General features: G+C 39.1%; 4 protein-coding genes across 7 annotated transcripts; 3 read left to right on the plus strand and 1 right to left on the minus strand.

Moving 5' to 3' along the window:
- Positions 1 to 4,496: 4,496 nt before the first annotated feature.
- On the plus strand, positions 4,497 to 7,277 carry LOC135678182 (transcription factor bHLH77-like). The gene is made up of 8 exons (XM_065190678.1): positions 4,497 to 5,515; positions 5,577 to 5,816; positions 5,901 to 5,966; positions 6,089 to 6,157; positions 6,237 to 6,311; positions 6,403 to 6,624; positions 6,729 to 6,825; positions 6,911 to 7,277. Exons 1-8 carry the CDS (start codon positions 4,886 to 4,888, stop codon positions 6,946 to 6,948), a joined length of 1,437 nt encoding a protein of 478 aa, XP_065046750.1. The 5' UTR covers positions 4,497 to 4,885; the 3' UTR covers positions 6,949 to 7,277.
- A 5,506-nt stretch (positions 7,278 to 12,783) lies between these two features.
- On the plus strand, positions 12,784 to 14,126 carry LOC103991129 (uncharacterized). Its single transcript, XM_009410488.3, has one exon. It carries the CDS (start codon positions 13,084 to 13,086, stop codon positions 14,017 to 14,019), a length of 936 nt encoding a protein of 311 aa, XP_009408763.2. The 5' UTR covers positions 12,784 to 13,083; the 3' UTR covers positions 14,020 to 14,126.
- A 1,683-nt stretch (positions 14,127 to 15,809) lies between these two features.
- Positions 15,810 to 17,968, minus strand: LOC135679837 (lysine histidine transporter 1-like). Its single transcript, XM_065193824.1, has 7 exons — positions 17,524 to 17,968; positions 17,058 to 17,441; positions 16,582 to 16,975; positions 16,399 to 16,504; positions 16,217 to 16,308; positions 16,069 to 16,137; positions 15,810 to 15,982 (listed from the first exon to the last, which is right to left on the minus strand). The coding sequence occupies exons 1-7, from the start codon at positions 17,703 to 17,705 to the stop codon at positions 15,884 to 15,886; spliced, it is 1,326 nt and encodes a 441-aa protein (XP_065049896.1). The 5' UTR covers positions 17,706 to 17,968; the 3' UTR covers positions 15,810 to 15,883.
- A 648-nt stretch (positions 17,969 to 18,616) lies between these two features.
- Positions 18,617 to 26,781, plus strand: LOC135678183 (zinc finger CCCH domain-containing protein 43-like). Of its 4 annotated transcripts, none has more exons than XM_065190679.1 (7): positions 18,617 to 19,154; positions 19,226 to 19,306; positions 21,791 to 21,853; positions 23,936 to 24,052; positions 24,182 to 24,466; positions 25,460 to 25,717; positions 26,285 to 26,781. In XM_065190679.1, the coding sequence occupies exons 1-7, from the start codon at positions 18,645 to 18,647 to the stop codon at positions 26,417 to 26,419; spliced, it is 1,449 nt and encodes a 482-aa protein (XP_065046751.1). In that variant the 5' UTR covers positions 18,617 to 18,644; the 3' UTR covers positions 26,420 to 26,781. The 4 variants fall into 4 exon arrangements, with proteins under 4 accessions (XP_065046751.1, XP_065046752.1, XP_065046753.1 ...); XM_065190680.1 differs by having other exon boundaries at positions 21,794 to 21,853; XM_065190681.1 differs by having other exon boundaries at positions 19,226 to 19,270.
- Positions 26,782 to 26,879: the final 98 nt, after the last annotated feature.

Below are 26,879 nucleotides of genomic sequence, written 5' to 3' on the forward strand. Positions count from 1 at the left end.
ATATCTAAATTTAGAATCCTATAAAATCTAAGGACACTATATGCATTTAATTTTGATTTACTCATACTATAAAACTTGTACAATTTATAATCATACAACATATCACTCGTTAGTATTATGAAATGTAATGTTAAATTAAAATTATTAGCAACCACTTATGGACTCAGATGAAAATATCATAATAATAAAAATCAATCATTTACTATAAATTCACATAAATATAAAGTTTTCCTATTTAACATTTTAAACTTTCAAAATAGGAGAGGTTTTTGACATTTACATTTACACACGCCAACTCATACTTTTTCATAATATTACAAGCAAGATATTTTTTACAAGAATATATTATTAAACTACTAACATAAGTGTGTGAGACAAGTTAACCTGAAAAATTTATATAGCTTGTTATTTATGAATAGAAAACGTTCTATCCATCCTATAATAATTCTTATATTTGATTCCTTCTTATTTATGAATAATTTGTAAAGCTTTACATGGTTCTGATAAGATTAACCTTATTTGAGTTGTAAGCTTGTTCTTTAGGAATAAATTCTGACATATATGTATTATTTTGACTATAACATTCAATGTAAAATTTTGATTGAGTAAAATTATTTATTTATTTATTTTTAAGTAGACTCTTGTATATTTCTTATGGAGTCACGATAAGCTCTAAACTTATGTTATATCAATCTAGAAATTAGCAAAATTTTGTTATATTATGATCTCAACATACCATCTATGTCCATTTGATATGATTGGAATTTGTTATCAACTAAAATCCTCCTTTAAATGAGTCTCATGTTATTGCTTTAAAACCTTTTTTATCTCTTAGGTATTGATTCTTATTATAATTGATATGTTTATGTTAGCTTGATATTGTTTCGTTGTCTCGCATGTATTTTTAATATATCTTTTTTTTTTATGAGAATGTTCTTATTGCACTTCAATGCTTATTCGATAATGTAAACTTTTGTTAGAAATGAAAATAGAGTTATATGTAAAGCCTGTGATGCTTTTGTCGCACCAATGACTTTGTGAACACTTAAAAATATTAGAGACTAGTGAACACTTAAAAACGAATAGTATTATGCTATGTTATAATCTCACTTCACTTCTTTTGATATGTTTTTCACTAGATATACCTATGTATTGTTATATGCTCTTTTGATATGAAAGGATTGAATGAAATGTCAAATATATTTATTGTTAACACATTTTTTTTTATTTAGATCTTATAATCATTTATTTATAATTATATTTTTAAAATTTTAAATTAATTAACTTAAAATTTTTATTTGAAAATTTTGATATGGGAGAGACCAAGTCTAATGTAAGTAAGACTATTGATTGAACGGAGGAAAATATAACTTGTCCAGGTATAACTTGGTGATCAAAGACATGATGTGGCCCCTAACTTGACGTGGCCTGTGACCCTACATAAGTCGTGACTTAGCACAATCCAATATGGCCTATGGCCCACGGCTCAATATGTCTCAATAATTATGACTTAACATGACAATTTAGATCTAATTAGGTTGAAGGGTGATTATAAATTAATTTGTATTAAATTTTAAATTTTGATGATAAAATCAATTGATGAATTTGATGAACAAATATTTTATTGAGATAAGTGGCAACAAAAATATTGTGATTAAAGATGCAAAATTTACATCTAGTTTAATGTAAAGGATTTTTTTACATCTAAAATCTTAAGTTTTTTTTCCAAAAAAATTGTTATGAAGATTCATAGTTGATATTATTATCATCATAACAATGCTACTTTTTAAGGGTTATGTTAATTAGAGAGATTAATTAAAACGATATATATATATATATATATATATATATATATATATATATTCATAAAAGCTTTTGGATATATATGTAGAGATAAATACACGCTAAAATCATATTTTGAGGGGTCAAAAGCATTGACTTTGGTGGGATATACTATATTGCCTTTTCCTTCCTTCTTTCTCCTTCTTCTATTTTTTTCCTTAATTTAATTTCATAAGTTTGATACGAATTCTTAGGTAAACATTAATGTTTATACATACTTAACCAATATTTTGTAGAATACTAAAAATAATATTTTTGGAAAGCATATACTTCAATCTTAAAAAATAAAAAAAATATGAGTATATCATTTTTCATATTTATGAAACATAGATATTAGAAATCATACCACTAAGTGAGGATAACATACATACATACATACACACATTGACATGTTAGTCATAGTTCAAAATAAAATATGTGAAACTCCAATATGACACCACATTTTTCTTTTTATCTACCAGTAAATTGTATCCCTATATTTCAATAATTGAGACCATACACATTACCCAAGTCTAGGCATTGTTACTGTAGTATTTGATTAGCAAGACATGCATGCAAACATGTAACCTACATTGCCATGCAAGAATCATATCCTGATAAATGACAGAAAAAAAGGAATTCAATGCCACTCCCTGAGAGAGGTGAGAAGTTGGTGGTGGAGTGGTTTGGCACTTCCTAAAGGCAGGAGTAATAGGTGGGAGATGCCTTCAAGGATGGAGCCAAAGGGGGGAGTGTGTGGTTGTTAGATCTTGACCTGTTCCAGGCTATAAATCTAGTATGCATTACTTGTTCCTCACTAAGAGGAATCATTCATTAGATTAACTTGTCCTTCTCAATCTATATGAAATTGCTCTTTCCTTGTTCAGATGATAACAATTTCTCCCATTTTTCTAATCAGCTAGTCATAAATTGATGAATCAAGCTGCAAAAACTTCTATTTAGCCTTTTGGTTTCTTCTTCTTCTTCTTTTGTTCTTCCTCTCCACTTCTTAGGGGTACATCAAGGAGATTAGCAAACATGAGATGACAAAACTGCAGTCATACAATTGATTTAAAATATAATAATCTCTAAAGCTAGTAAGAAAACTAAAATCAAGCATTTGTAATTGATTTGTTGAATGAGATTTTTTCCTGATATAGTTCAACAAAGTAATAAGAGAAATGATCTTTCCAGTCCTATGATTCTTTTCAGAAGAACAATGCATTATTGCTATCTCAGAGTACTTGTGCCAAGCAACAGTGTTCAGTGTGCTAATTGATCAGCTTCATTTCATCTCTCTCTTAACTGCAGGAATTATGAAGTCCTACAAGTAAAAACTCTCTCTCTCTCTCTCTCTTTCTCTCTTGGGTTTATCTCAGTATTTGTTTTAACTGCATGCTGCAGTTTGATCTTTCTCCATTTTGGCCATCGACAGAAAGCAGTTTTGTGTACAGTGTCAGCACCAAAAGAGAGAGTAGCAGCCAACTCTCATGTCGGGTACTCGGTTTTGTAGTCACTCATGAGTATGATTCATGGAAGGTAGGGAAGCTGCTCCCAGCTTTCTTTTCTGGAAGAAGATAACACACAACACGAGAGCAGGCGGCTGCTGTGTGCAGTTTTAGCTGCTCACGTGGAATGTCGTGTCCACTGGAGCATCGGATATCAGCGTAGATTACTGCGAGATCGAGATGGGAGGAGTGCCAAGATTGAGCCGGTAATGGAATCCGACAAGAGCCGGATTTAGCGGAGTGGACGATAGCTAGATGCAGGTAGGATTGACCTGGAAGAACACAGATTAATTATTCTAAGTAATCTTCAATGCTTCCAGTTCACTGTTTGACCTTTTTAACCATCTCTCTCTCTCTCTCTCTCTCTCTCATGTGTGTTGGCATCCACCCTTTATTCCCTAAAACAATTGACTACAGGCAGATAACAAGCTCACGATGATAGAAGATGGCGGTGATCTGTAAACTATGATGGAAGCATGGAACCAGGAAAAGGGATGGAAAGGGGGAGGGAGGAGTGGGGGGTGGAAGAGGGACATTGGTGGAAGCCCACTCTTCCAAATCATCTTCTTGCATGTGACAGTCAAGAGGTCATTTAACGAGAGGAAGATGAACTGCTTATTAGGTTCAAACACTTCCATTTCAGAAAACTGGAAAAGCGTCCTCTCTCTCTCTACACTCCAAGAAACCTAATTTGTCTCCATTCTACTTTTGATGCATTTCACCAGCCGAAGGCAAAAGGATGGCACCCAATTAAAGGTCGGTCCTCTGCAGCTCAAGTTCATGAACATGATGAACAAAGACTAGAACAGAGGTAAAAAACTAGTCAAGTGTTTGAGGATCCATTGTGATTCCTGATGATGTTAATATGCTTTGTTCATTTAGATTGAGAGAAGTTAATGAAACCAAGACAACAATCTTTTATAGCGAGCCAATAAATTCGTCTCCGCCTCAAACCTCGAAGAACAAGTGTGATATAAACTAAGAATATAGCATTTGTGCTTCTTTGGACCAATAAAAGTGTAATAAACTTGTGTACACACTCCACTAGCTTTCCTTTTCGTTCCTTTAATGATTGCTGATCTCCCCCTTCTCTCTCTCTCTCTCTCAACCATTTGAGCTCCATGAACTTTTCCTTCTCAGTTATTTCCATTGTATGTAACCTCTCAGAGAAGGTCAACAAGTTGTTTACTTCTTCTTCCCTCCCTCCCTCCCTCCCCTTGTGTGTTGCACTCCCCACCTCTTTAAAAAGCTCTCCTTTCTGCAATTTTCTCACCTTTATCACTCCCTCCTTCCTTTCACTTCTCTGCCTCTGCTTTCCCTTTCTCCCTTTCTCCTCCACCTTCCACCGCTCCTCTTTTCGCCCTTTATTCTCCCCCCAAAGATTGTAGCTTTCTGTCGAGCAGAGATTTTTCAACCTTGCCATAATCCAATTCTACTTCCGGAACTCCTCGTTTATCTTTGGGCATTGGAAACCTCGGTGAATTCACTGTTCTTTCACTTTTTGGTGCTCAACTTCAATAAAGGAGAGATCTTTTTGCATTGCCGACCTCGCGGAGATGAACTCTGGGTCATCGGATCGATCGCCGAAGTGCTTTCTCAACCAGAATTGGGATCGCTCCGTCGATCACATCAGCCAATTTGGATCGGCGCTTGGCTCCTTCATGTCGCCGCAGTCTTCATTTGAGCTCGAGAGAGGGTTGCAGAGAATTGGCCACTTGAGCGAGGAGGTCCCGCCGCAGTCCCATTTCATGGATTCCTCTGGGAATTCCCAAGCCTTGGGAGGGTTAGTGATTGCAGGAAATCTGGCCCTGGCACATTTGGATCAGTTTCCGGCTGACCCAGGCTTCGCAGAGAGGGCAGCAAGGTTTTCTAGCTTCGACGGCCAGAGTTACGGTTGGTTCTCAGGCCATTTCGAGCTCCCTGGGAGCGGCAAGCCTTCGACTGCGGCAATCATCCAGTCTCTCACGGCGAGCGGGCTCCAAATTGGGCACTTGGAGAGCAACAGGCAAATTCCAGTATCGAATGGACTGCAATTGAAGATGAATAGCGCTGGTCCGGCAATCTCCAGAGAGGAAATGTCGCTGTCCGATCCGATATCTGCGAGCAACGGCAAGAAGCGAAAAGCTCCTTCGAAGAGCAAAGAAAAGGATGCTGCTTCACCGAAACCTTCCACCGATCCTTCCAAGGTACCAAACTCATCTTCTTGATGTGTATTACCAAGAAAGACTCAAACTTTGCAGCTTTCAGGTGGCAGATGAAGAGGATTCCGACACAAAGCGATGTCGATCCTCGGGGAAAATTCATGAGATCGGCATTGACAATGTTAAGCCAAAGTTGGAGCAAAACGATGGCGCCAGAAGTAATGGAAATGCCGAGCAGAAGCAGAGGAAGGCAGGCAATGACAAGCCCTCCGAGCCTCCTAAGGACTACATCCATGTCAGGGCGAGAAGAGGTCAAGCAACTGATAGCCACAGTCTCGCAGAAAGAGTATGTGATGAATGCTCTCTCGAGATCCAAATGTTGGCTTTCGTCTCTGTTGATGATTCTGATCATTCTTCAACTGTTCACCAGGTGAGAAGAGAGAAGATTAGCCAACGAATGAAGTTGCTGCAAGATCTCGTTCCAGGCTGCAGTAAGGTAACACTTGATCTCAAAGATGCTCTAGTCACCCTGTTTCAGCTTATGAATAGAACACCAGAGACAAAATCTACTTTAGCTTGCTTGGAAATCTAGTCTCAAACTGCAATCTTCTGCTTTAGGTAACTGGCAAAGCGGTCATGCTTGATGAGATCATAAACTATGTGCAGTCGTTGCAGCGACAAGTCGAGGTAAAATGATCATACAACACATGACCATTTCTATATGCAAGTATGGTTTTCTCATCTCATCTTTCTGTTCTTGTTGTAGTTTCTTTCCATGAAGCTGGCCACCGTAAACCCACAGCTGGACTTTGACAATTTGGCGAATCTCCGTGTCGAGGATGTGAGTTTGGAAATTTCCTGACCAGTTAAAACTAATCAAAATTCAGCCTATAATGCTTGCAACGACTAATTACTCTGGTCATAAATTTCAGATGATTCAGATTGGTGGACCTGTGCCGAATTCAGCTTATTCACCTGAAATGAGTATGGTGTCATCTTATGCTGATGTACCACAACAGAAGGACATTCTTCATAGCATTGCCACCAACGGGATGGATTTCCACTGCTCTATGAACATGTTAGATTCCACAGGCCACCAAGATCTCAATGCACATCAGGCCTGCCTTGGTGGATTTGGAGATTCTTCATCTCAGGTATAAATCATTGTCAAATCTGCGATTATAAAGCTACTATGGAGATTTTTTGTTGTTGTTGTTGTTGTTGTTGAGACTGATAAAAATGAATACTGAACATTCAGCTAGGGTTTTTCTGGGAGGATGACCTCCAAAATATTGTTCAGATGGGCATAGGACAAGATCAGGAGATTGTTGCTTCCTCTCACAACTTCCATGGTGGTATGAACATTTACAAGGAAACTGTGCAGCTTGCTAACTTCATAAATCCATTAGATGTTACTGATTTTTCATCGGTCGGATGCAGGCACCTCCCCAGCTGCTCAAATGAAAATTGAGCTTTGAACAATTGGTTGGTGTGGAGTGAACAAGATGAATCTGTATGTATATATCGCGGCGCTGGATAATCGCAGCCCGCAAAGCTTTCAACTAACAACGGTCTTCAGATCCAAGCACATTTTTGTTCTACTCTCTAATTTATTGAGGGAACATAATTCTTTGGGGACTTCTTGTCAGTTATATCAGTTGTATGATCTAGTTAGAGTCCCATAATGTGGTCCAAATAGAGCACCACATTTGTGATGTATGATAATTAGGAAGGGAGGTTGGAAATCAAGATTCAACAATTGTATTTTGATTCTACCATTTATTCAATTGGATGATTCTTGGTAACATTTCTGGAAATCCACAAAAAAAGTCTGAGAATGATATCTTAAGCAGCTGCAATATCACAATTTCTTCTTGCTTAAGTTCTGCAGATTATTTCAGGTTTGGGTGTCAGTACTTCTCAAGGAATAAGTCAACTGCTGAAGCTCCAATCTTGCTTGCAAGTTGCAATTATTCTTATTCTGTAGGCCACCCAGCTACATCCAGCCCTATCTATCTTGTACTTTCTCCAGCACTAATTTCTTCAGTTGTTCTGCAGTTCTCTGAAAGCAGACATTCCTGGAAAGAAAATAACAAAACTTAGCATGCATCAACTTGTTCTGCCATCATGTCTGCCATACCTGAAATCATACAAAGAAAGAAAAGAAGACAGAGGCACTGAACCCAGATATGGATGTCTGCTAGCTCAAGAAATCTTTGTTGTGCCAAGTTGCATTAACAAGCTTAAATCTATGTGCTCTGGTAAGAGCATGTCTAGAAGAGCAAAAAAAGCATGAGAGGTTTCTGACACTATTCTGTGATGCTGCTTAATAAATTTAGGAAGAATAGTCTGCTTATTTTCTCCTTTTTCTTCAATGAAGAAGACAAGTTCTGAACTGCACAAGCTGCAAAGAAAGGTGCAGTTGTATTGGAGCCACAGAACTTGATCCAGACAAATTTCAAGAATTATGTGGTCCAAAGGAAGGATTTGCAGGTATTAATTAACACATTGCTTGTGACCCTCAAGACAGTTGGCCTCCACATTCTCCATCCATCTCATCAACCATCACTTGGTCATCCTGATGATGAAGAAGAACACATGTGATGAGATACCACTGGGCTCCCCATCAGCTGTGTGGGGAACACACATTTGTCAAAGTGCTTTACAGCTGCAAACAATTTGCTATCTAACTGAGGTCAAGTGGGCTCATGTCACCATCCAAACCTTCTTTCATCTATGGTATCTCTCTAATCTATGGGCATCAGAGGTCTGGCCCCAACTGTTTTCTCCATGCTCTGTGTTCCTTCTTGCATCCACCAAGGAGCACTGTGGGGAGAGTGGAAGAACAATCCCAGTGCTCATCAGTTGATGGGTTGCTCTCAGTGCCTCATGCAAAAGTGAAGACAAGGCATCACTGTGAAGATTACAACTAAATCCACAGACTACAATGTTTCAGATCTGGTTCACAGGTGCATTGATGATTCCAGACAGGGCCTTAAGTTGGTGTCTCAATTCAATGCTTACAGTTGAGTGTGGGGTGGGAAGTCTGCATCAGGATTTCCACATCAGCAGGAGATATGGAACATTGGCTCTGATCCACTTGAAGCTTTGCTCCTTATCCAAAGCACCAAGAAAGAGCATGTTAGTGTGGACCCAATGCAATCAACTCAATGTGCCTTTTGCTTCATTTGTTTTTTCTTTGGTGGGGAGGGGAGGCTTGTCCTTTCAAAACCTCAACTCCTCTGGTGTGTGGATAAGCCACTCTCACAACCTGCTGCTGAATCCTACTTTGTCATTCAAACCCAATTAACTTGCCTTCTCACTCAGTAAAACAAATAGAAAAAAGCTTAGCTATGTTGAAGTTTTAGTCTGCATAGTGCATGAAAAAAAGATTTTAATATGTTTAAAAATAGTTATGACGACAACGATAACAATAATAGAACCATAAGATCTTAGCTAATTTAGGGTCGACTACGACTCTTTCATCATTATTGATTGATAAAAATAATTTTATTAAATAAAAAATCTAAATCTAAACTATGCTATTTGTAAGTCTTTTTAGCACATATTTATATCCGTATCGAAACTACACCTGTTAGCACATATTTTTTTTATCTTTCCTAATAATTCTTTACATCCATCTCATCATTAACAAAACTCTTTGTACATATTGCTTATTAACTATACAATACTTAGATCAGTATTATTCATTTTAACACTGTCTAATAGATAAATAATACATAAACCATCAGCATGATAGTTATGAAAAAGCCAAAATATGTATTGATAGAACCAAAAGGAGAAAATTATTCTGATACTGTCCATGGCAACTGGAACTGTTTTAAAGTTGGTTTTGCTCTCCTTGAATGCTATACATCCAATCTAGATTGCCTTTTTGTTTGTTGAGTTGCTTCATTCATTGATGCTCTTTTTTTCCTCTTTGTAGAATGTACAAAGGGCCTTATCGATGAACAACAAATGGTTTGGAAGCTTGAAAAGCTGTGGACCAAAGTTCTCTTTTGCTCCACATATAGACATTTAGATACTCTCATATCTGCTCATCTCTTCTGAATGCCACATTCTCATTACTGCAACCTTCCAAACTTTAAAAACATGCACACTGATGGATGCATAAAGCAAACAAAGTGCACAAACACTGTTCCTTCTATTGGAACTATTGTGCGCATGTCACAAGCATCCACATGAAACAGCATCAGAATCTTCAACATCATCTTTTACAGGCTTCTTTTTCCCTAATGGAGGATGACATCTGTGTTTCCCCCCTCCCCTCCCCCAAAGTAAGCAGATAAAATCACTTGCAACCACAGCAGTTCTCCTAACAAGTGAGAGCGATGTGTCTCCTATTTGAACACTGTGGAATGGCTCATCTCCCAAGTGAAGAAGAAAGGATCAAACACAGCAATGAGAACTGTGTATGCTTCGAAGACTTGCATTCCAAGAGCATTGGGTACACGAAATCTCGATATATCAATCAGTAGGCAACAATGTTCAACTACCTCTTGTATATTCTTTTTTGTTTCAATTGCATTTAATGATTTATGTTGCAATTATTTTATAACAATATAAATAAACATTGCTAGTGTTGACAAGAGTTTTTTCTAAAAAATATTTATTCTATGTTATTCTTCGTCGTCTCCTTTATTGTCAGCATTGCATCAATGCAAGAAGTTGGTGAGGATCAATATTTTTTTTTAGTTTTAAGGTTCCTCTAAAATGATAATATGCTTTGAACTCGAATTCGATATACCTTTCCAAGTTGAAATAAATATTATTATCATCGGATTCACTAATGACTTGCCTTAATCGTAGTCTCAATTTAAAATTGAGTAAATTCTTATCGATTATCAACTTAGGAGTTTGGAGATGATTAATATATTAATTTATATTTATTTTTTAGTTTTATGATTCCTCTAGAATGATAATAGGCTTCGAACTCAGTAATCTGACTTAGTTCAATTCAATTTTTTTTACTTAAAATAAATATTATTATTAAGATAGAATCGGATTCACCAAAGTTATATCGTAATTTAAGTCTCGATCCAAACAAATTATTACTCTTTATTAGTATTGATGCTCGTCGTCATCTAAATTGCTTTGATTTGAAGTTATATCACTATCATTGAGTCCCCTATCCACTTCAGTTAAGATCGGCCATGTTGGGCACACCATGTGGAATTATGAAGTAGTTGCCAATAATTGATTATTATAGTATCAAATGTGAGCACCCAAACATTCCCAAGGGTTAAAAGAATTCAAATATCAAGTGGCCTACTTGTTACAATTATGTTGGTGGATGGCCCTATTTATATGCAATGGAATGTTTCTTAAATAGTACTTCTTTCATTTAATAATGTATTATTTTTTTAAATCCTTTTAACCCTTATTATTTGTATTTGAGATTTTTTATCCCATTTATGGCTAATAGGTGTTTAACCATCGAGTGTAAGACAAATATAATCTTCAAATTAAGCAAGTAAAATTGCTAATGTGATCATGAGCATCTATCAATTCAAAATTGAGATTTGAATATGTAATATTTATTGGACAAATTTTTAGAAAAAAACTTTTAACTTCAATAATTTTTCAAATAGCACCTCGTGAGAAATTCTTATAAAGTGTTTTTTTTAAATAACTATTATATCCCTATCGACTACCACTCAATCCTTAATTTCTTAGTCGCTCATTTTATCCCCTTTATCTCAAATAGTCCCTCGTTGTTCACAGCACAAGCATGATTGTGTATGGAGGCAACCAACAATGAAGGTCTTGCCCTCGCTAGACCTCGATAGCTACCTCCCCTCCTTTTTGCCCCATCAAATTCATCGCTCGTAGCCTTGAGGAAGAAGGGGCACGAGAGCCATCGTCACCTCCTTCCTCGCACGAGGGCTATGAATGAGATGCACTGGAGCAAGCTAGTAGGGTCTGTGGAGGCGACGACGATCCTCATGTTGTCTCCTTCCTCATGCAATGGAGATGACGGAGGGGAGAGAAAAGTGGTTACCATGGTCCAACAAGATCGTAGGGGTAATGACAGAGGATACATAGGATAATTATGTAAGGCGAAATAGATAACAGTGAATCTTATGGAGGCAAAAGTAAAATCTATCTTTTCATACATCTAAGAGTATTCTACAAAAAAAATTTTAATGTTGAAACGCGTTGTGAAAATTCTCAAGGTTAAAGCTTTTTTTTTTAAATTCATTCATGTTTATTTAAGATCATATATATATATATATATATATATATATATATATATATATATTAGAGATGACAATGAAATATTCATTCTACTCAACCCACTTAAATTGGATGATAATTAAATTTGGCGGGTTCAATCGAAAAATATGTATAGAAGTTGGACTTTGATTGGCTTGAAGTACCTAAATGGATTTGGTTTCATAAACATACATTTCAAAATGTGATTATAATGTGAGATAGAAATAGCAACAAGAAGGATTTAGGTATATGATCTACCCGGGCCACTTAGATTGGATTTGAATCGATGGATAAATACTCGAATCAGAGTCTTGTGGAGACTCATGTACCTATATAGCTGATGAGGTTCACCCTCTCCATATATGATTTACCATTATGCTTGCTAAATGAAACATGCTGATTGAAATTACATTGGAAAAGACCCAAAGAAAATTTCATATGAAACTATGAAATGAATCTGATAACTCATAGATTGTCTAATTATTTTTTTTAAGAAAATTACTTTACAACTCAAAAAAACAAAAAAAGATTGCAACACCATTGACTTACAGAAGAGAAAATTACACTGCTGTGCTTGGATTAAGGCATAAGGAATAGACTTATGGCAAGATGCTGTCAAAGTCTTTCTTTTTACTTGTTGAGAGAGAGATATTTCCACTGCATTCATAAGATATGGAAGGGTGCAACTCCAAAATGATCACAACCATCAATTTCATCGATCTCATGACATGACATGATTGATGGCCAGGGATCATCTCTTTCGGCTGCTTCGACCCTCCCACTGTTTCTTGCTGGCACCAAAGCAGTAAGCAGGAGTGTTGATGCTTCCAATTCACTTTCGGCGACAACAAGCTTCCTACGATCTGTATGTTTGCAAGAACAAGAAGAAGAATGGTCAACATACTCATACATACGTGAATAAGATACGTCATTTCAAGGAACGTGCACATGTCATCTTGTATGTGCCATGACATGCATCTCGATCGAGTCGCCACATTAGTCCGCTGTCAACAATGGGGGAGACGTTATCCTCAAGGGGGGTGTGTGCGCGTCGTCTTGCTTGCCTGGCTGCGTCGGGAAGCGCTCCTTCTGGCGACTCGATCCAAAAGGCCGCTTCTTCCGCGATCGAACTGACCCACCCACGGTTTTCTTCTGTGTCTCCTTCGTTTCCTGGGTGCGCTGCTCCCACCTCCCTATCACCCTGAGAGCTGCAAGATAGCTCATTGAAGAATCTTGGATGCATACCACTGCGTGTATCTGCTCTTCTCTTCTTTTATAAGAGCAGCTCATCCTCTTCCAACCTCCTCCTCTTCGTAGAACAGACACCTCTTTCTCTCTCTCCTTTGAAGTGCACGAGTGTTGAGACCTTACGTTAGATGGCAGTCTTCCTTCGGGCGACGCGGGTGACAACCTTGCTTGACGACGACAAGGCAAAGGCCCGCCTTCGGGAAGCCGATGACAGCCACCGCGTGTCCGGCTACGACAGCAGCGGCAGCGAGCACGATTCCCCTAGCCTGTCCGGTCTCGTCCACGCGTTCCTTGAGCACGCACACGGCGACTCCCTCTCCGCTGATGTCGGCGCCGTGGCGCACCCCCATCACAGCTCTGACGATGACCACGCTGACGATCCTGACTGCACCGCCGCTGCGGTGGTGCGGGAGCTGATGGACCCTGCCGCGGAGGGGGATCGGTTTCGAGTCCGGCTCGCGGCAGACGTCTACTCGGTGGTTGAGGGGCTTTCGGGGCTGAGGACCTGCTGCGGCGCCGCTGGATTACGTCGAGCGGTGATGGCGCGGCTGAGGGCGTCGGGTTACAATGCCGGGATCTGCAAGGCGAGGTCGGACTCGTCCGGCGGGCTCAACGCCGGCAGCCACGAATACATCGACGTGGTGTCGGCGGCGGCGGAGGGGGCCGGAAGGAGGTACATCGTGGACCTCGAGTTCGCGGCAGAGTTCGAGGTGGCGAGAGCGACGGAGGCGTACAAAACTGTGCTTGCGGCGCTCCCGCGGGCGGCGGTGGCAGGGGAGGAGACGATGCGGCAAGTGGTACGGGTGGCGGCGGACGCCGTTCAGAGGTCGCTCCGGGCGCAGGATCTCCACATCCCGCCGTGGCGCAAGAGACAGTACATGATCGCCAAGTGGCTGGGGCCCTACCGGAGGACCACGAACGCGGTGCCGGCATCTCCGGGCGGTTCCGTGAGCAGCAGCGGGGCAGAGATCAGCTGCCGCTCCGTGGGCTTTACGACGGCCGCGTGGCGAAGGGTCCCGCCACCCGAACACGTTAGAAGCCACGTGGCGTACATAACCAATTGATTACACCATTATAGTTGTTAATGCTATTTTTCCTCCTATTTTACTACTAATATTAAGCTGATAATTTAATTACCTAATGGATGGCAAATTGTTTTGGGACAGTTTCATTTGGATGAGCTTCGGATATTTATTTGGCTTCATATGTTGATTTCTTGAAGAAAACAAGAAGAAATAATTACATATAATAAAAATAAATAATGATGTTAAGTGGTGGCAATATTTACGACTAAAATAATGAAAGAGAACTATGCAGAAAAAATGAAGTGGTGGCAATATTTAGGACTCTCTCTTGCATGGTTTACAGATTTAATGTTGGCTTAGAGCTAATTAATTATGAGATAGGTTTAATCCTGCTCTTCTTTGTCAGCTTGAAGCTAAACTTGAAACCCAGATTAAAGTGGTGTTGAATCCACTCAATTCGAATAGAATCTTGGCAGTGTCTGATGCTGAATGTTTCACACCATCACTCCCTTAAACTTGCACTTGCTTTTGGAATCATCATGCGATACTATCAATCTGGTTTCTATCACAGCAATTCTATTTCAGCAATGCGTTGGATCCAAATACATGACACAGATTTCTTCATTCATATTCAAAAAAGATGTTACTAATGGTGGTACTTAGCAAAGAGATTACAAGGATGTCAGACATGGGGAGATGCAGATGAAAGGCAACGGCAGGTGCTGCGACTGTACCAGCAGCCCGCCCGACGCCGCCTCCACCAGCGCCTTCTTGATCGGACCAAGCAGCTCCGCCACCAGCCGCCACCGGAGCACCAGCTTCCGCCCGAGCACCAGCCTCCGTCGCCGCTCGCCTCCCAGCCGCACCGTCCCCCCGCGCCGCCTCCGCAGCCTCCCCCCGCGCCACCGGATCACCGCAACGCTCCCCAGCTCCGCCATCTCAGTACGATAGGACTGATGTCAAACGCAGCAAATATGTGATGGAAGGCTCATGATAGGCTGTTAAGCCAACTATTGCTGTGCTCCACAAACAGATGCCATCACGAGAGAAACAGCGAGAGAGAGAGAGAGAGAGAGAGTGGCATCATCAATCATTAAAGGACGGCCTCATATGCCAGTGTGCTGCAAATGGGCAAAAACAAAGTGAAGGTAGAGGAATCAAAGTGAAAGCAGATGGAACTCCGGACTCATCTCCTGCTCTTATTGCGCTGGAGCACATGATCCATTTGGATGTATCTCCACTGGCCTGTGTACGACAAGCATTCAAAACTATTCCTTCCCCTGTTTAGCTTGTCTTCTTTAACGACATCATCATTCTGGGGTTAGCAGCAGAATAATTTTCTTCACGTCATTCACAGAATTCGACGTAGTTTCATTATTCTTATAACAAGTGTACATGAAAGCTGATCACTGATTTCCTGCGATCTACAACCCTGTAAACTCGTCCCTTTTCTTGCCCTCTAAGCCTGGAAAGGATATTAGAGATCAATCGATCGCGTAAGCCGAGCTGCTTAATTTAGTTTTGGTCTGTGGTGCATCGAAGGGTCAACGTATTTTCATATACTTTCGGGAAAATAAGTTGGACTACTAATTAATAGCAGAAGATGTTTCGTTTAGATGTATGCATGCACACATCGAGGAGTCGCATTCTTTGGCCGATCACGATCAGTCTCGTGAAATCGAACTCTGATATGTTCTCTAGAGAACAACACACGCATGATGGATGGCTTCACGCAGCGCCTGCAGGAGAGAACAGTGATCATATGCACCAGCGATAAGCAGGAAGAAAAGAAACAGCTCCACATGTGTTTACACCATGTTCTCCTCATTTATTAAGCCACTACAGGTGGCTACACTTATGCACATAGGAGAGACCATCAGATTTATTGGTCTACCGCGGCAGCCTACGAGTAGAACTCGTAACTCTTGGCGTCCATTATGATTTGCCGAAGTCCTCCGATGGGCGACAGAATCATCAGCAGAACTCCGAGAAGAATGCAGATCTGAGGCAACGTACGAACAAAACACTTTTAGCGACATATCTTTTAGTGCGTCGGTAATGAGATATCACAGGGTGTTTTAGTTCTACCCAGTTGATGATCCAAGATAAGCTGAATCTTCTAGGCTTGTAAACAGAAAGCCACATGACGCAGGGAAGCTGCAAAAGGAGAGATCAGAAAGCATCATCATCTACTTGTTCTTTGTTGTTGGATTCCATGAAGGGGACGGAGGCTTACGAAGTATGTTGTCGGGGCAAAAGCAAAGCCGCCGAAGAACCCAAGCAGTCCGCCGAAGAAAGGGAAGGTCATACCGACGAACATCGTAAACGCTGCACAAGGCGAGAAGAGCTAAATGAGTTGTTCCCGGACGTGAAAAGCTCGTCAAGGCATTGGCTTTGCCGCAGGAAGATGGAGATTACCAACGTAAGTACTGCGTCCAATCAGGCGAACGGCTAGTCCCGGCGGGAAGTGCAGCTTTTTGACGAGCACTGTCTCTATCATATCGAACACAGGCATGGCGTAGATCTGCATTGATGAGTATTTATGTGATCAGATCAAGTACACGACAAGTAGAAGAACTACGAAAAAGAGAGCTCAATCACCTGGTAACTACCGATAACGTGGATGACGACCATAATATTGGCCGTGGCGATCAGCCACCGCGGCTTATTCAGCGTAATGAGGATGTTGTCGGCGACGTCGTTGCCGAACGCCCAGTACCCCAAGAAAGCCACGGGGAAGTAGCAGAGAGCAACGACGATGTAGGCGACGACGACGCCTTTCCACATGGGCTTCTTGGAGGGCTTCTCGGGAGTGGACGGGATCGTAGCTTGGATCTCCAACGCCACGTTGTGGCCGGCGTACGCAAAGGACACATCTCCCAGTGCGCTCAAGAAGTTGAAGACGGCTTCTGCGGTGCTTGACGACTTGTAGCCGTACTCCACGTTGGCTTGCTTCCCCCTGTGCACCGAAGCTCCCCAGGCAACGGTGGAGTAGCTGCAAGGCAAGCAAACGGTTTGGTTTGAGGAAGCCATGAGCTTTATGATGGAGGAGAAGTAATCCGAAGACACAGATCAACCTGAACGACATGACAGCAGCTGCCAAGGAGACCCCGGAGATGGAGTTGAAGTTGGGGAGCTGGGAGAGCACGAAGTGTACGGAGCCGAAGATCATGATGAAGTAGGTGAGCTTGATGGACTTGCAGTCGGGGCAGAGGACATCGTGGAACTTCTTGAGGGACTTGCCGCCGGTCACCATGTACACGATGTTGACGCCGACCTCGACGGTGAGCTGTTGCGGCACGACGATCCAAAGGCCGAGCTTGTCGCCGAAGGCTTGCTGCCCCAGCTCGTGGTACCGGTCGAACCGCTTCCCCGGCACCATCTCGTGCATCTGCACCATTTGCCACAGCGTGTAGAGGGTGATGACCCATGACAGGATGAGCACTGCAATGCCGGGGCCCCTGCTCCGTTGAACCCAAGCAACCATGTTCTTAGCTAAGCCGAGCCAAACATCCAAAAGACTCACAGCAATCACATGTTTACCATCCAAGTTGCGCCATAGCGTAGGGCAAACTGAGGACGCCGGCGCCGACCAAGGCCGTGACATTGTGGAAGGCCGAGTACCACCACTTCGCCTTCCTAGAAGATGTGATGGGGAGCCAGTCGTCGATCGACTTCTCCCTCGCCTTCTCCTCGATCTGCACGTTATCAACCTGATAAGCCATGAGGGCAAACTCAAAGAGGAGAAATGGATCAGAAATCTACTCCGGCAGCAACAGAGGCCTATGAAGACTTCAAAACTCCAGAGTAAGCTTAGAGATGCAGTTGGAGACGTAATCTTCGGTGAAAGATTTGGAGGCGGATTTGGAGGCCCTGAAAACTTGCCATAGATAGATGGAATCGTTAGATAAGCCTGAGTTGTATCTGTTAAGGTTTGGCAGATCTGTTGAACTGTACATGGAACAGCTTCATGCTCTACCGCGTTTACCCCCGTGCAACCATTCTTAGTGTTTGATCTGATTTTTTGGGAACTCTTCGCACCCAAATAAATGGGAAGTAGCTTTTGTTTACTTTGCACGAGTGTTTCCGTCTCCCTCGAGCAAACTTACTTCCAAAGCAACGAGTTGACTTCACTGAGCATACTCGTGTTGACCCATCTACTGACCACAAAAATGCTTCTCGGGAGTTGTTTCTGTTTCGGTTTTCAGAAACAAAACACGAAAACCAAGAAAAATACACGTGGCATCATCTTAATTGATTTGCTCACGTGCACAGCGCGTGCAGACGACGACGACTACGACGATCCCGTCGTGACTCGTGACCGCGACCGATTTGCAACACCAGACCTTGGCGGGCCACGTGGGACCCACGGAGTACATTGTTTGCATGTGCGGACGGGAATGACAAGATTATTTTGGTATAACATTACGTTACTAAAAATAATTTAAATTCGTAATAATATATATTAATATCGAATTAGGGACGAATTTTCGACGCGTAAATTTGGTACCCGTTGGCTTCGGCTGCGTTATAATCGCATCAAGTAATAGAACTAAAGGTGGGGCCCAAAAGAACCCTTATTGTCTTTCACTGTGTTCTCACTGTTTCGAATTTTATATGAAGTATTTTCGTCGCGTTAGGGTTTAATTATTTTTGGAAAGAAGATGGCAATGGAAAAACCCGATGCGCAGCCGAAGGCGGACGAGGAGAACGGAGAGGTGAAGGAGTTGGGGTTAGGGTTTCGTACTCTTCCTAACCCTCCTCCCCCTTCGTCCCATGGGACAGATGCCATCGATGGCGACCTCGAGAAGGTGGGCCCGGACGAAAAGATAGCGGAGAAGCTCCAATTCTGCGCTGTAGATCAGAAAAAGTGCACTGGAGGAGTCGGAGCTTTTGAGACTGAGGAGGACCGTGGAGAGAAGTCGGATGAGGAGGGTGGTGTGGGTGGTGAGAAGGAAGGATTGACGGGGAAAGCTGATGTCGAGAAGGTCTGGGAGACGTCCAAGAAAGTCGATGCCGCGTCCAAGGATGACGAAGGGGAGAACAGGAGTATGGGGATTTCTTACCCGCAGAGGCCTGGGCAGCTTGACTGTGCTTACTACTTGAGGACTGGGATTTGTGGATACGGAGCCAACTGCAAGTTTAATCATCCTCCGAGAATAAGGCTCACTCAGGTTCGTTCTCTTAGATCATAAGTTTGGGAATTTGAGTCTTTGATACATAATTCTTTGTTTTTTCCTGTTAGCTTGAAAATCTGAAGGCAAGAACTCGGGAGCCAGAATTGGTTCAGGTGAGTTATAGCTCTATTTCACCGATCTGTACAGATGTAAGTTTGTAATTCTAGGTTTATGTCCCTCATATGTTGTGAACTCTGGAATGAGCAGTTTCTGTTAATTTTAACTTGATTCAGATGTTCAACAAAAAAAAAAAAAACTTGATTCAAGCATCTGTAGAGGTTGGTTCTTTGACAGTCTATCATTGGGATTTGTAGGAGTTTCTTAAGAGCATCTTGTATGTTGTTTCTGTTCTCTCCTTCAAATGTATGTATATCAATAAATGTTTAGTGATTTTCACTTTCTTTTATGTGGAAGTGTATGATTTCTTTCACTGTACTAACTTGTTCCGTATTACAAATGTGCTTTATGCTTGCCTTGCTGGATCACTTTTCGAAAGTACTTACCATCCTTGAAAATAATCGAGCTGATGAGTCTGCATTTATGATCTTCAAGACACATCACATTATGTTTTTGTTCATATGAGAATGTCATGAAGCAACTTTGTAATGGTGTACCTCTTATTGATGGAACTTTGGAATCTTATGATCCCTATGGCAATCTAACTTTATCTCTAATTTTAAGACATGTACGCAAATATGGTATTTGACGGGTTGGCTGTAGTAGCATGGCAGCCTTTTAGTTGAGTAGAAAACCGTGAAACTAATTAATGAATCAAGCTATATTTGAACATATTCTCCTCAATGTGAGTAAGTTTCATGTATTCCTTATATAACCTTATTTGCATAAGTATCCCAAGAACAAGCCTTGTGGCTGGAATTCTGAGCAGGTCCACAACACTTGTAAACTTGACATGTTTTTGTTAAACTAGATGTAAAATTTAGTACATGTTGGTAGGTGAGTTGTTAAATATGTTCATTGAGCATGTAAAGTCGATGGATGTCTACAATGATTAAAAATGTTGGAAACAAGGAAGAATAACTACTTGAAATTAATGTTTTAAGTACCAGTTTATACCAATTTTGCCAACTGTACCAAGATATCAACTAGTATTTTGACTATACCGACTGGTGCGTTAAACCCTTCTTGAGACGTTCCCTTCCATAATCAAAATCCTAAATCCTGAGCCCTTGCTCTCTGTTTGCTTTTATCAACCAAATTGGTATGAAGTAGGTTCTTAGGTTCTTCGTGTGGTATTAATAGTCCTTCATGCACAATGACAATAGGATACTATTTCTTTTGTTAAAAAAAGATAAATCTCACTTCCAGTCAATAGAATTTTTTGATTGAAATCAAGGTTCACAATTTCATATACTGGTAGTGTATTAGTTAAGGCTCACACCGGTATGGTTAGTGTCATACTGGTGTACAGAGTGTTAGTACATCGGTACCTATTGGATTTCAGATTTAGCCTTAAAAAAAGCAGGCATTCGATATGCTGATATGTTCCAGATTTTGGATTTACCCTAAAAAATTCTAGAAATCAAGAGAAAACCCTATTAGGGTTTTTTTCTCCCCTTTTCTAGTGATATACCATCAATTAGACATCTATAAAGTGAATTTAGACTATAAAACAATGAATGAGATGTAATACAAAGACATATACCTGCTTGGACCATTACTAGTCCATCTAGTGCCTGTACAGATCTGGTACATTCAGTGGTCATTTCCCATCATAATAATCTTTCATTTGGTCACTAGTTCACAATTGATTAAAGGAGCACATTCATTAATTCCCACGACATGTCATTTCACAATTTCTCATCATAAATATCCATCATTTGATCATTTCACAATTTGTTTTCTCATTATTTTATTGGCTCATGTTTGATTGAAGTTTTTTTAAATGATTATATTTATTTTTAATTATACTTTTTTATAATTTTTCAAGATGCTCGCCTTGTTTCATTCAAGCAAGTGCCTAGGGGAGTGCTAAGTGGCTTGGGCAAATTTGTAATGTTAGCACCTTTTGTAGTGCTTTATGCCTTTGACAACAATGCTAAAACATAAATGTTAACCTAAGATTTCAAGTGTTGATAGGTAATGGATTTATCGCTGAAAATTGTTTGTTCTAAATTACAAAAGATTTTAACAGAATATAGAATATAATTGATTTGTATAAAAATAAATGTCGGATTGTGTCATCTAGGTTTTATTTTATTTGTAATACACATTCAGTTATATAATTATGTTGTAATTGAAAGTTACATTTTTTTTAACTTGTAATATGCATATTCTTATGTACAGTCTTCCTTGATTCTCTGCAGTGCTTGGATTTTTTTTTTTTCTTTTCGATCTTCACTTCTATTCACATCCATCTCATTTAAGATTGTTCAGATTCATTGATACATTTTTCTTGAACTGAAGTGATTCTGTCATGTGGATGAACCCCATTGTAATTCTTAATTACTTGAGCATATATGCTTTTGGTTTCTGAAGATTGCAATACTTGTTGAATGATTGCCTTTTTTCTTTTGAAAAGAATACACTTTTCATTGTTTGTTAACTTATTTAATATTTTAATATTGTAGTTTTGTGGTCTTATGGTGTGTGATTATTACATGGAATTTTTTCAGCAGCCTATTAGCATGGAGGAAAAGGAGGAATTCCCAGAAAAGGCTGGGCGAAAAGAATGCAAGGTTGAAAGAAACCTGTATTGCGTATTATCCTCGGGGTCTTACTTTATGTTTATTTTTATTGAATAATTGTACATTATTGTCGATGTATTTAGCTTTATCTTCATTTGTCATGTTTTTAGCGCTAGGTTGAGGGTGTCCTGTAGTTGCATGAATGTTGTGGCTTTTGTTTTTTTATTTATGAATAACTTTCGATGGTATACTTTCTATGTTTATGGCTATTAGCTATTGTGTAAAATACTTGTTTTGTTAAATAACTTTAATATGCTTGGATTCGTGACCTTTTGCAAATTGTTTTGTTAATCCTGTTTGTTTCTACATTTTTTTGTCTATTTACATGTTGAGCAATTAACAACTTCTTGTTTTATAAAAGCTTTGCTACTTCCATCATTTGTTTTATAGATAACAGTTTCAAGATGGTTTTTAGTTTGTTTTATTGACATAATTTGTATTCAAAATTTTCCTACTTATTGACATTTCATGTTTTTTCTTTCGGCATAGTCATCTGTGGTAAAATAAGCAGGTAAAAGAGTCATAGGAGGGGGAGGGAATGATTCATTTCCTAGAAAGATGTCCTTCACTTTGATCCTCATTAATTTGACCTATCTATCGGTAGTTGCACTATACAGCTCAGTGAAATTAGACGTTTGATCAGAACCATTAACTGCAAAGAAGATAGATCAATGTAGAAAAAGGAACTAATAGAAGAATATGTTAGCCGGAAATCATTACAAAGTTGTAAATATGAGAACACGAATATTATTTTCAATAATAACTATTGATATCAGTGAACTGATTAGCTGGTGTTTGTAAGACAATTTAGAAGTGTGGATGTAAACAAGATAATGGGATTACACAAAACATTTATTGAGCATTTGATGACATGAAAAGTTTTCTCAATATAACTATGGGCTCGACTCAAGAAAGAATTTTTACATAAGATAACAAAACAATTATATAAACTGATGGCTATCTTATTTAATTGCATGATTGCTTCTTAGGTCTATGTGTACCACACCTTTAATGTGTTTGTTCTAGATGGTCAAGTTCCAAAGTTCTCTATTCTTGTGCAGACTTGGGTATGTTTGTAATCTCTATTTCTGTCTTTCTTTTTCTCTTTCAAGAGATTGTTATCCTTATCCTGAGTTTTATTGCAAGCTTCTATTCTGTTACTTCATGAAGAGGTTTTGTACCTTTTTTATAAGCACTTGCCAAGTTTTCTTTTTGCATCTCATGTTTTATGTTCAGAAGTTTTTCTTATTATGAAAGAATTCAAGATCCAAATTAGGCAAGTCAATAATAGACCGGATAAATTTGGTCCATTACTAAGCAAGGCTCTAGTTCTTAGTCATTTCATTTTGATGTGTCAAAAAATTGTTATTCCAACAGTGGAACAAAATGACAGAATGGGTGTGTTGCCCTAGGTTAAAGGTCAAATAATCTTAACTTGAAATTTTGAATCGTTTGAACAGTTAGCAGCTCAAGGGGGCCAGTTGTCTAGAATTTGTCTAAGCCTTGTGCCAGTTCAATTAAATAACTGGTCTGGGGCTATAACTAGAAGGTTCTGCCATTCCGTTTATTTTGGCTGGGTAAGGGTCTTCTTAGGTTGTTCCATTAACTTTTGTGTTTGGTAGAGTTCTACATTTTTTTGTTGTTGCGTAGAAAGTCATTTACTCAGAAAATAATGAATTACATCAGTCTCGAAGATCCCTTTTATTATACAAATAAAATGTATATATATTTTTTGTGTTCTATGATTGAAGTGCAAAAAGTTATGTAAATGATTTAGTTTTATTGTGTGTCTAGTTTTTAAGTTGGTTTCCTTGAGAATCTATTTATAGATCTGAGGTTTTTGCTTGTGATGGAAGTTTCAATGTTTTATTGACAATTTAAAATGTGAACATATTCATTTGAGGAAATGTCCACATGTTTTGTTAGTGAAAAAATGTTTTATAAATTATGATGAAAGTTTGTCTTAGTAATGAATTGGCCATTTCTAGAATGCAATCAGTTTTTTTTACTTTCTTTGCTGTCATTTACTTATCATGGTGCTTGATGTTTTAATGATTTGTGTTGGTTTTGCAGTTCTTCTTAATGCCGGGAGGTTGCAAGTTTAGAAATTCCTGCATGTTTGCTCACTCTCAACAAAAACCTGAAGTATCAGGAATTAGGCTTAACTTTTTAGGGCTTCCAATCCGAACAGTAAGTTTGTTGATCTATTTGCATATTAGTTATTTAGAGACAAGTTTGCGGTGTGCCATATATTTTCTTGATTGACTTTTCACCTTGCAGAGTTCATATTTTTTCTACTCGATGTGTTTATTATTCCAGGGAGAAAAAGAATGCCCCTACTACATGCGCACTGGCAGTTGCAAATTTTCGAGTAACTGCTGGTTTAACCATCCTGATCCTACTGTTGTAACTGCACAAGATTGTGTATTGGAATATCAAAATGGTGGATCTCCTAAACGACATGCTTCAGCGGAAATGAATATGCCAAATCACATTCATAGCTTCAACCAAACAGTTACTCACTTGGATTCCTTACCATCTTACATCCCAAGCTTCGTCCCTCCTCCTAAAGGTTTCAACTTCAACCCTAACTTAAGGTCCCAGGTAACTTATGGCTTGTATTTATTTATCATCTTCCAGACGAAAGAATATTTTTCTGCTGTTGCACTTTACCCGGGTCTGTTTATAGAAATCGTTCCAAAATTCTTAGAATATTTATTTGATGGGCTCTTGGTAATTTGATTTGTAGTTATTGTTTAATAACTTTTCCCTAGTCATTTGTAGCTTTGATCAATAAAGGAATTTTGTATATGACAGATGCCAATGAACGGTAAATGGCATAAGTTTACACCTTTTTTGGAATCATATCATAGTCTGTAACTGAAATTGTGCTTTCATGGTTTTTGAGTTTTGTTGTTAATTGGCTCATTAGAATGTTAGTATTCCTTTTTTCTTGTGGTGATCTGCTTTTTCTGAAAACTTTGGCATATTTACCTTGATCTGCATTTTAGGTGTTATTTTCTCCAAGTTGTTAGGGTTATATTGAAGTTAGCATATTATTCATCATGAAACAATAATAATATTATAAAAACAGATTCAACCCTTTACGGGTGCACTTATTTGTGTCTTGTATTTTTTTTTTTGACTTTTTCTGAGCTTCTCTTGCTTCTTATGGTTCTTACCACCATTCAGCACAAACTAACTTTTAAATAGTTTTATCTGTTTGAAGTTTACATATTCTATGTGGATGTACTGAAGCTGATCCACTGAAGTCCGTATCCCTTTTAGTCGATCAGATGATTGAACATACAAATGCATTTTGTTTCATCTTCATAGTAGAAAAAAATTTGTTGTCAAATTGTCAGAGAGAATTGTTTTTTATTCTTCAGTCAATCTTGATACTGGAAGGATGGTTTCAATTATCTACCCTAGTCAGTGGCTGAAGAAAGATCAGTGTTATATTATTTTTCTTAACAGTTAGTTTCTTGAATGCTTTTTTGCAAGTTGACTAATAAAAGAAATAATATTATGTTTTTATATTTTCTTTATTGATATTAGATTGCTTTATTTGACTTTGATTATGATCCTCTATATTAGGTCCCATCAAGCCCATCGTTCCCTTCATCGAGGAATATACAGCAGCCTTTGTGTGCAATTTCCATTAGTAATACAAGTGCTATACAGCAGCAGGGAGACATGGTGTATCCTGAGAGACCTGGTCAACCAGAGTGTCCATACTTTATGAAGACTGGAGATTGTAAATTCAAATCAGCATGTAAATTTCATCATCCAAGAAGTCGCCTTACAGGAATTTCTAGTTGCAATATTAGTCCTCTAGGGCTTCCCTTGAGACCTGTGAGTTTCACTTATAAATTCTTGTACTTGGTAACTTTTGGTTTATATTCTTGAAGTTCTACTAACAAATGGTTGTTTCTCTAGTTTTGTTTGCTAAATACCTGAGGTCTGAATGATACTCTGCCGTGCTTATTTTTTTTTGCCCATCTGTTTTAACTTTTATCTGGGTGGTACCATCTATTTTATCACCAATAAATCTTTATAACTATTTCGTGGATCGTGCATCAGTCAGAGTCTTGGTGTTAATTATGTGCTGTATTCATTCACAATGAATCAGAGGTCTTTCCATTGAGCCATTTTATATACTATATTTAACTGGATCATTTTTAGAGTCAGTAGAAAAGGGAGACGACCAGGTTTGCTGCTTGTGATGGTTTTGCATTAGGCAACCAAATGTCCAGCTCCGAATTCTGGTGTTAAGACTTTGCAGTTATGTCAGAAAGCAACTAATGGATCATTATATTTTTAAGTCTGCTCTATCATATTTCAGATTTCCTTAATTTGTTTTGGACATTGCTTATGATTTTAATTGTTTCTCATTCACTTGACATATATCAATTTATATAGGATCAACCAGTCTGTGCATTTTATAGCCGTCTCGGAATCTGCAAATATGGGCCTGCTTGTAAGTTTGATCATCCAATGGATTTTGCTTCTTCGGCATCACCAACAGGAAGATCTGGAGAAGTTTCAGACTTGTGAAGATGCTGAAAGAGAAGCCCTTCAAAGTACCTTAGTCTGACAATCACCAAATTGCTATGCGGTGGATCTGACTGCTGATTAGCACAACTGAACGACCACCAGCTTTGGTATTTTTTGTTCTCCAGCAACAATTAAGTTGCTATATATATATATTTTTTTTATTTTTTTCTCAGTGTTTTTGTACTGTATATAAAACCTTGCTGCCGATATGTTGCAAGTACTTTAGAGTTTGTATCTTTTGTGGGACATCTACTGCAGGGGCGGGTTAATTTTTTCTTGAAAGCCGAGATGGAATTTTTAGTAATATCTGCATTCCCAGTAATGACTGTTGACATGGGCTTCGCCATGTGTTATTTCTCTTATGAGGTATGTCATATAAAGAGCTGCTGCATTTAACTTATTCCCAGTTGTCCTCATATAATAATATTGAGAGTAGTCTGCCAGAGCTGATATATAGCTA

This window comes from Musa acuminata, chromosome BXJ1-7 (assembly GCF_036884655.1).
Source record: "Musa acuminata AAA Group cultivar baxijiao chromosome BXJ1-7, Cavendish_Baxijiao_AAA, whole genome shotgun sequence".
Taxonomy (NCBI): Eukaryota; Viridiplantae; Streptophyta; class Magnoliopsida; order Zingiberales; family Musaceae; genus Musa; species Musa acuminata.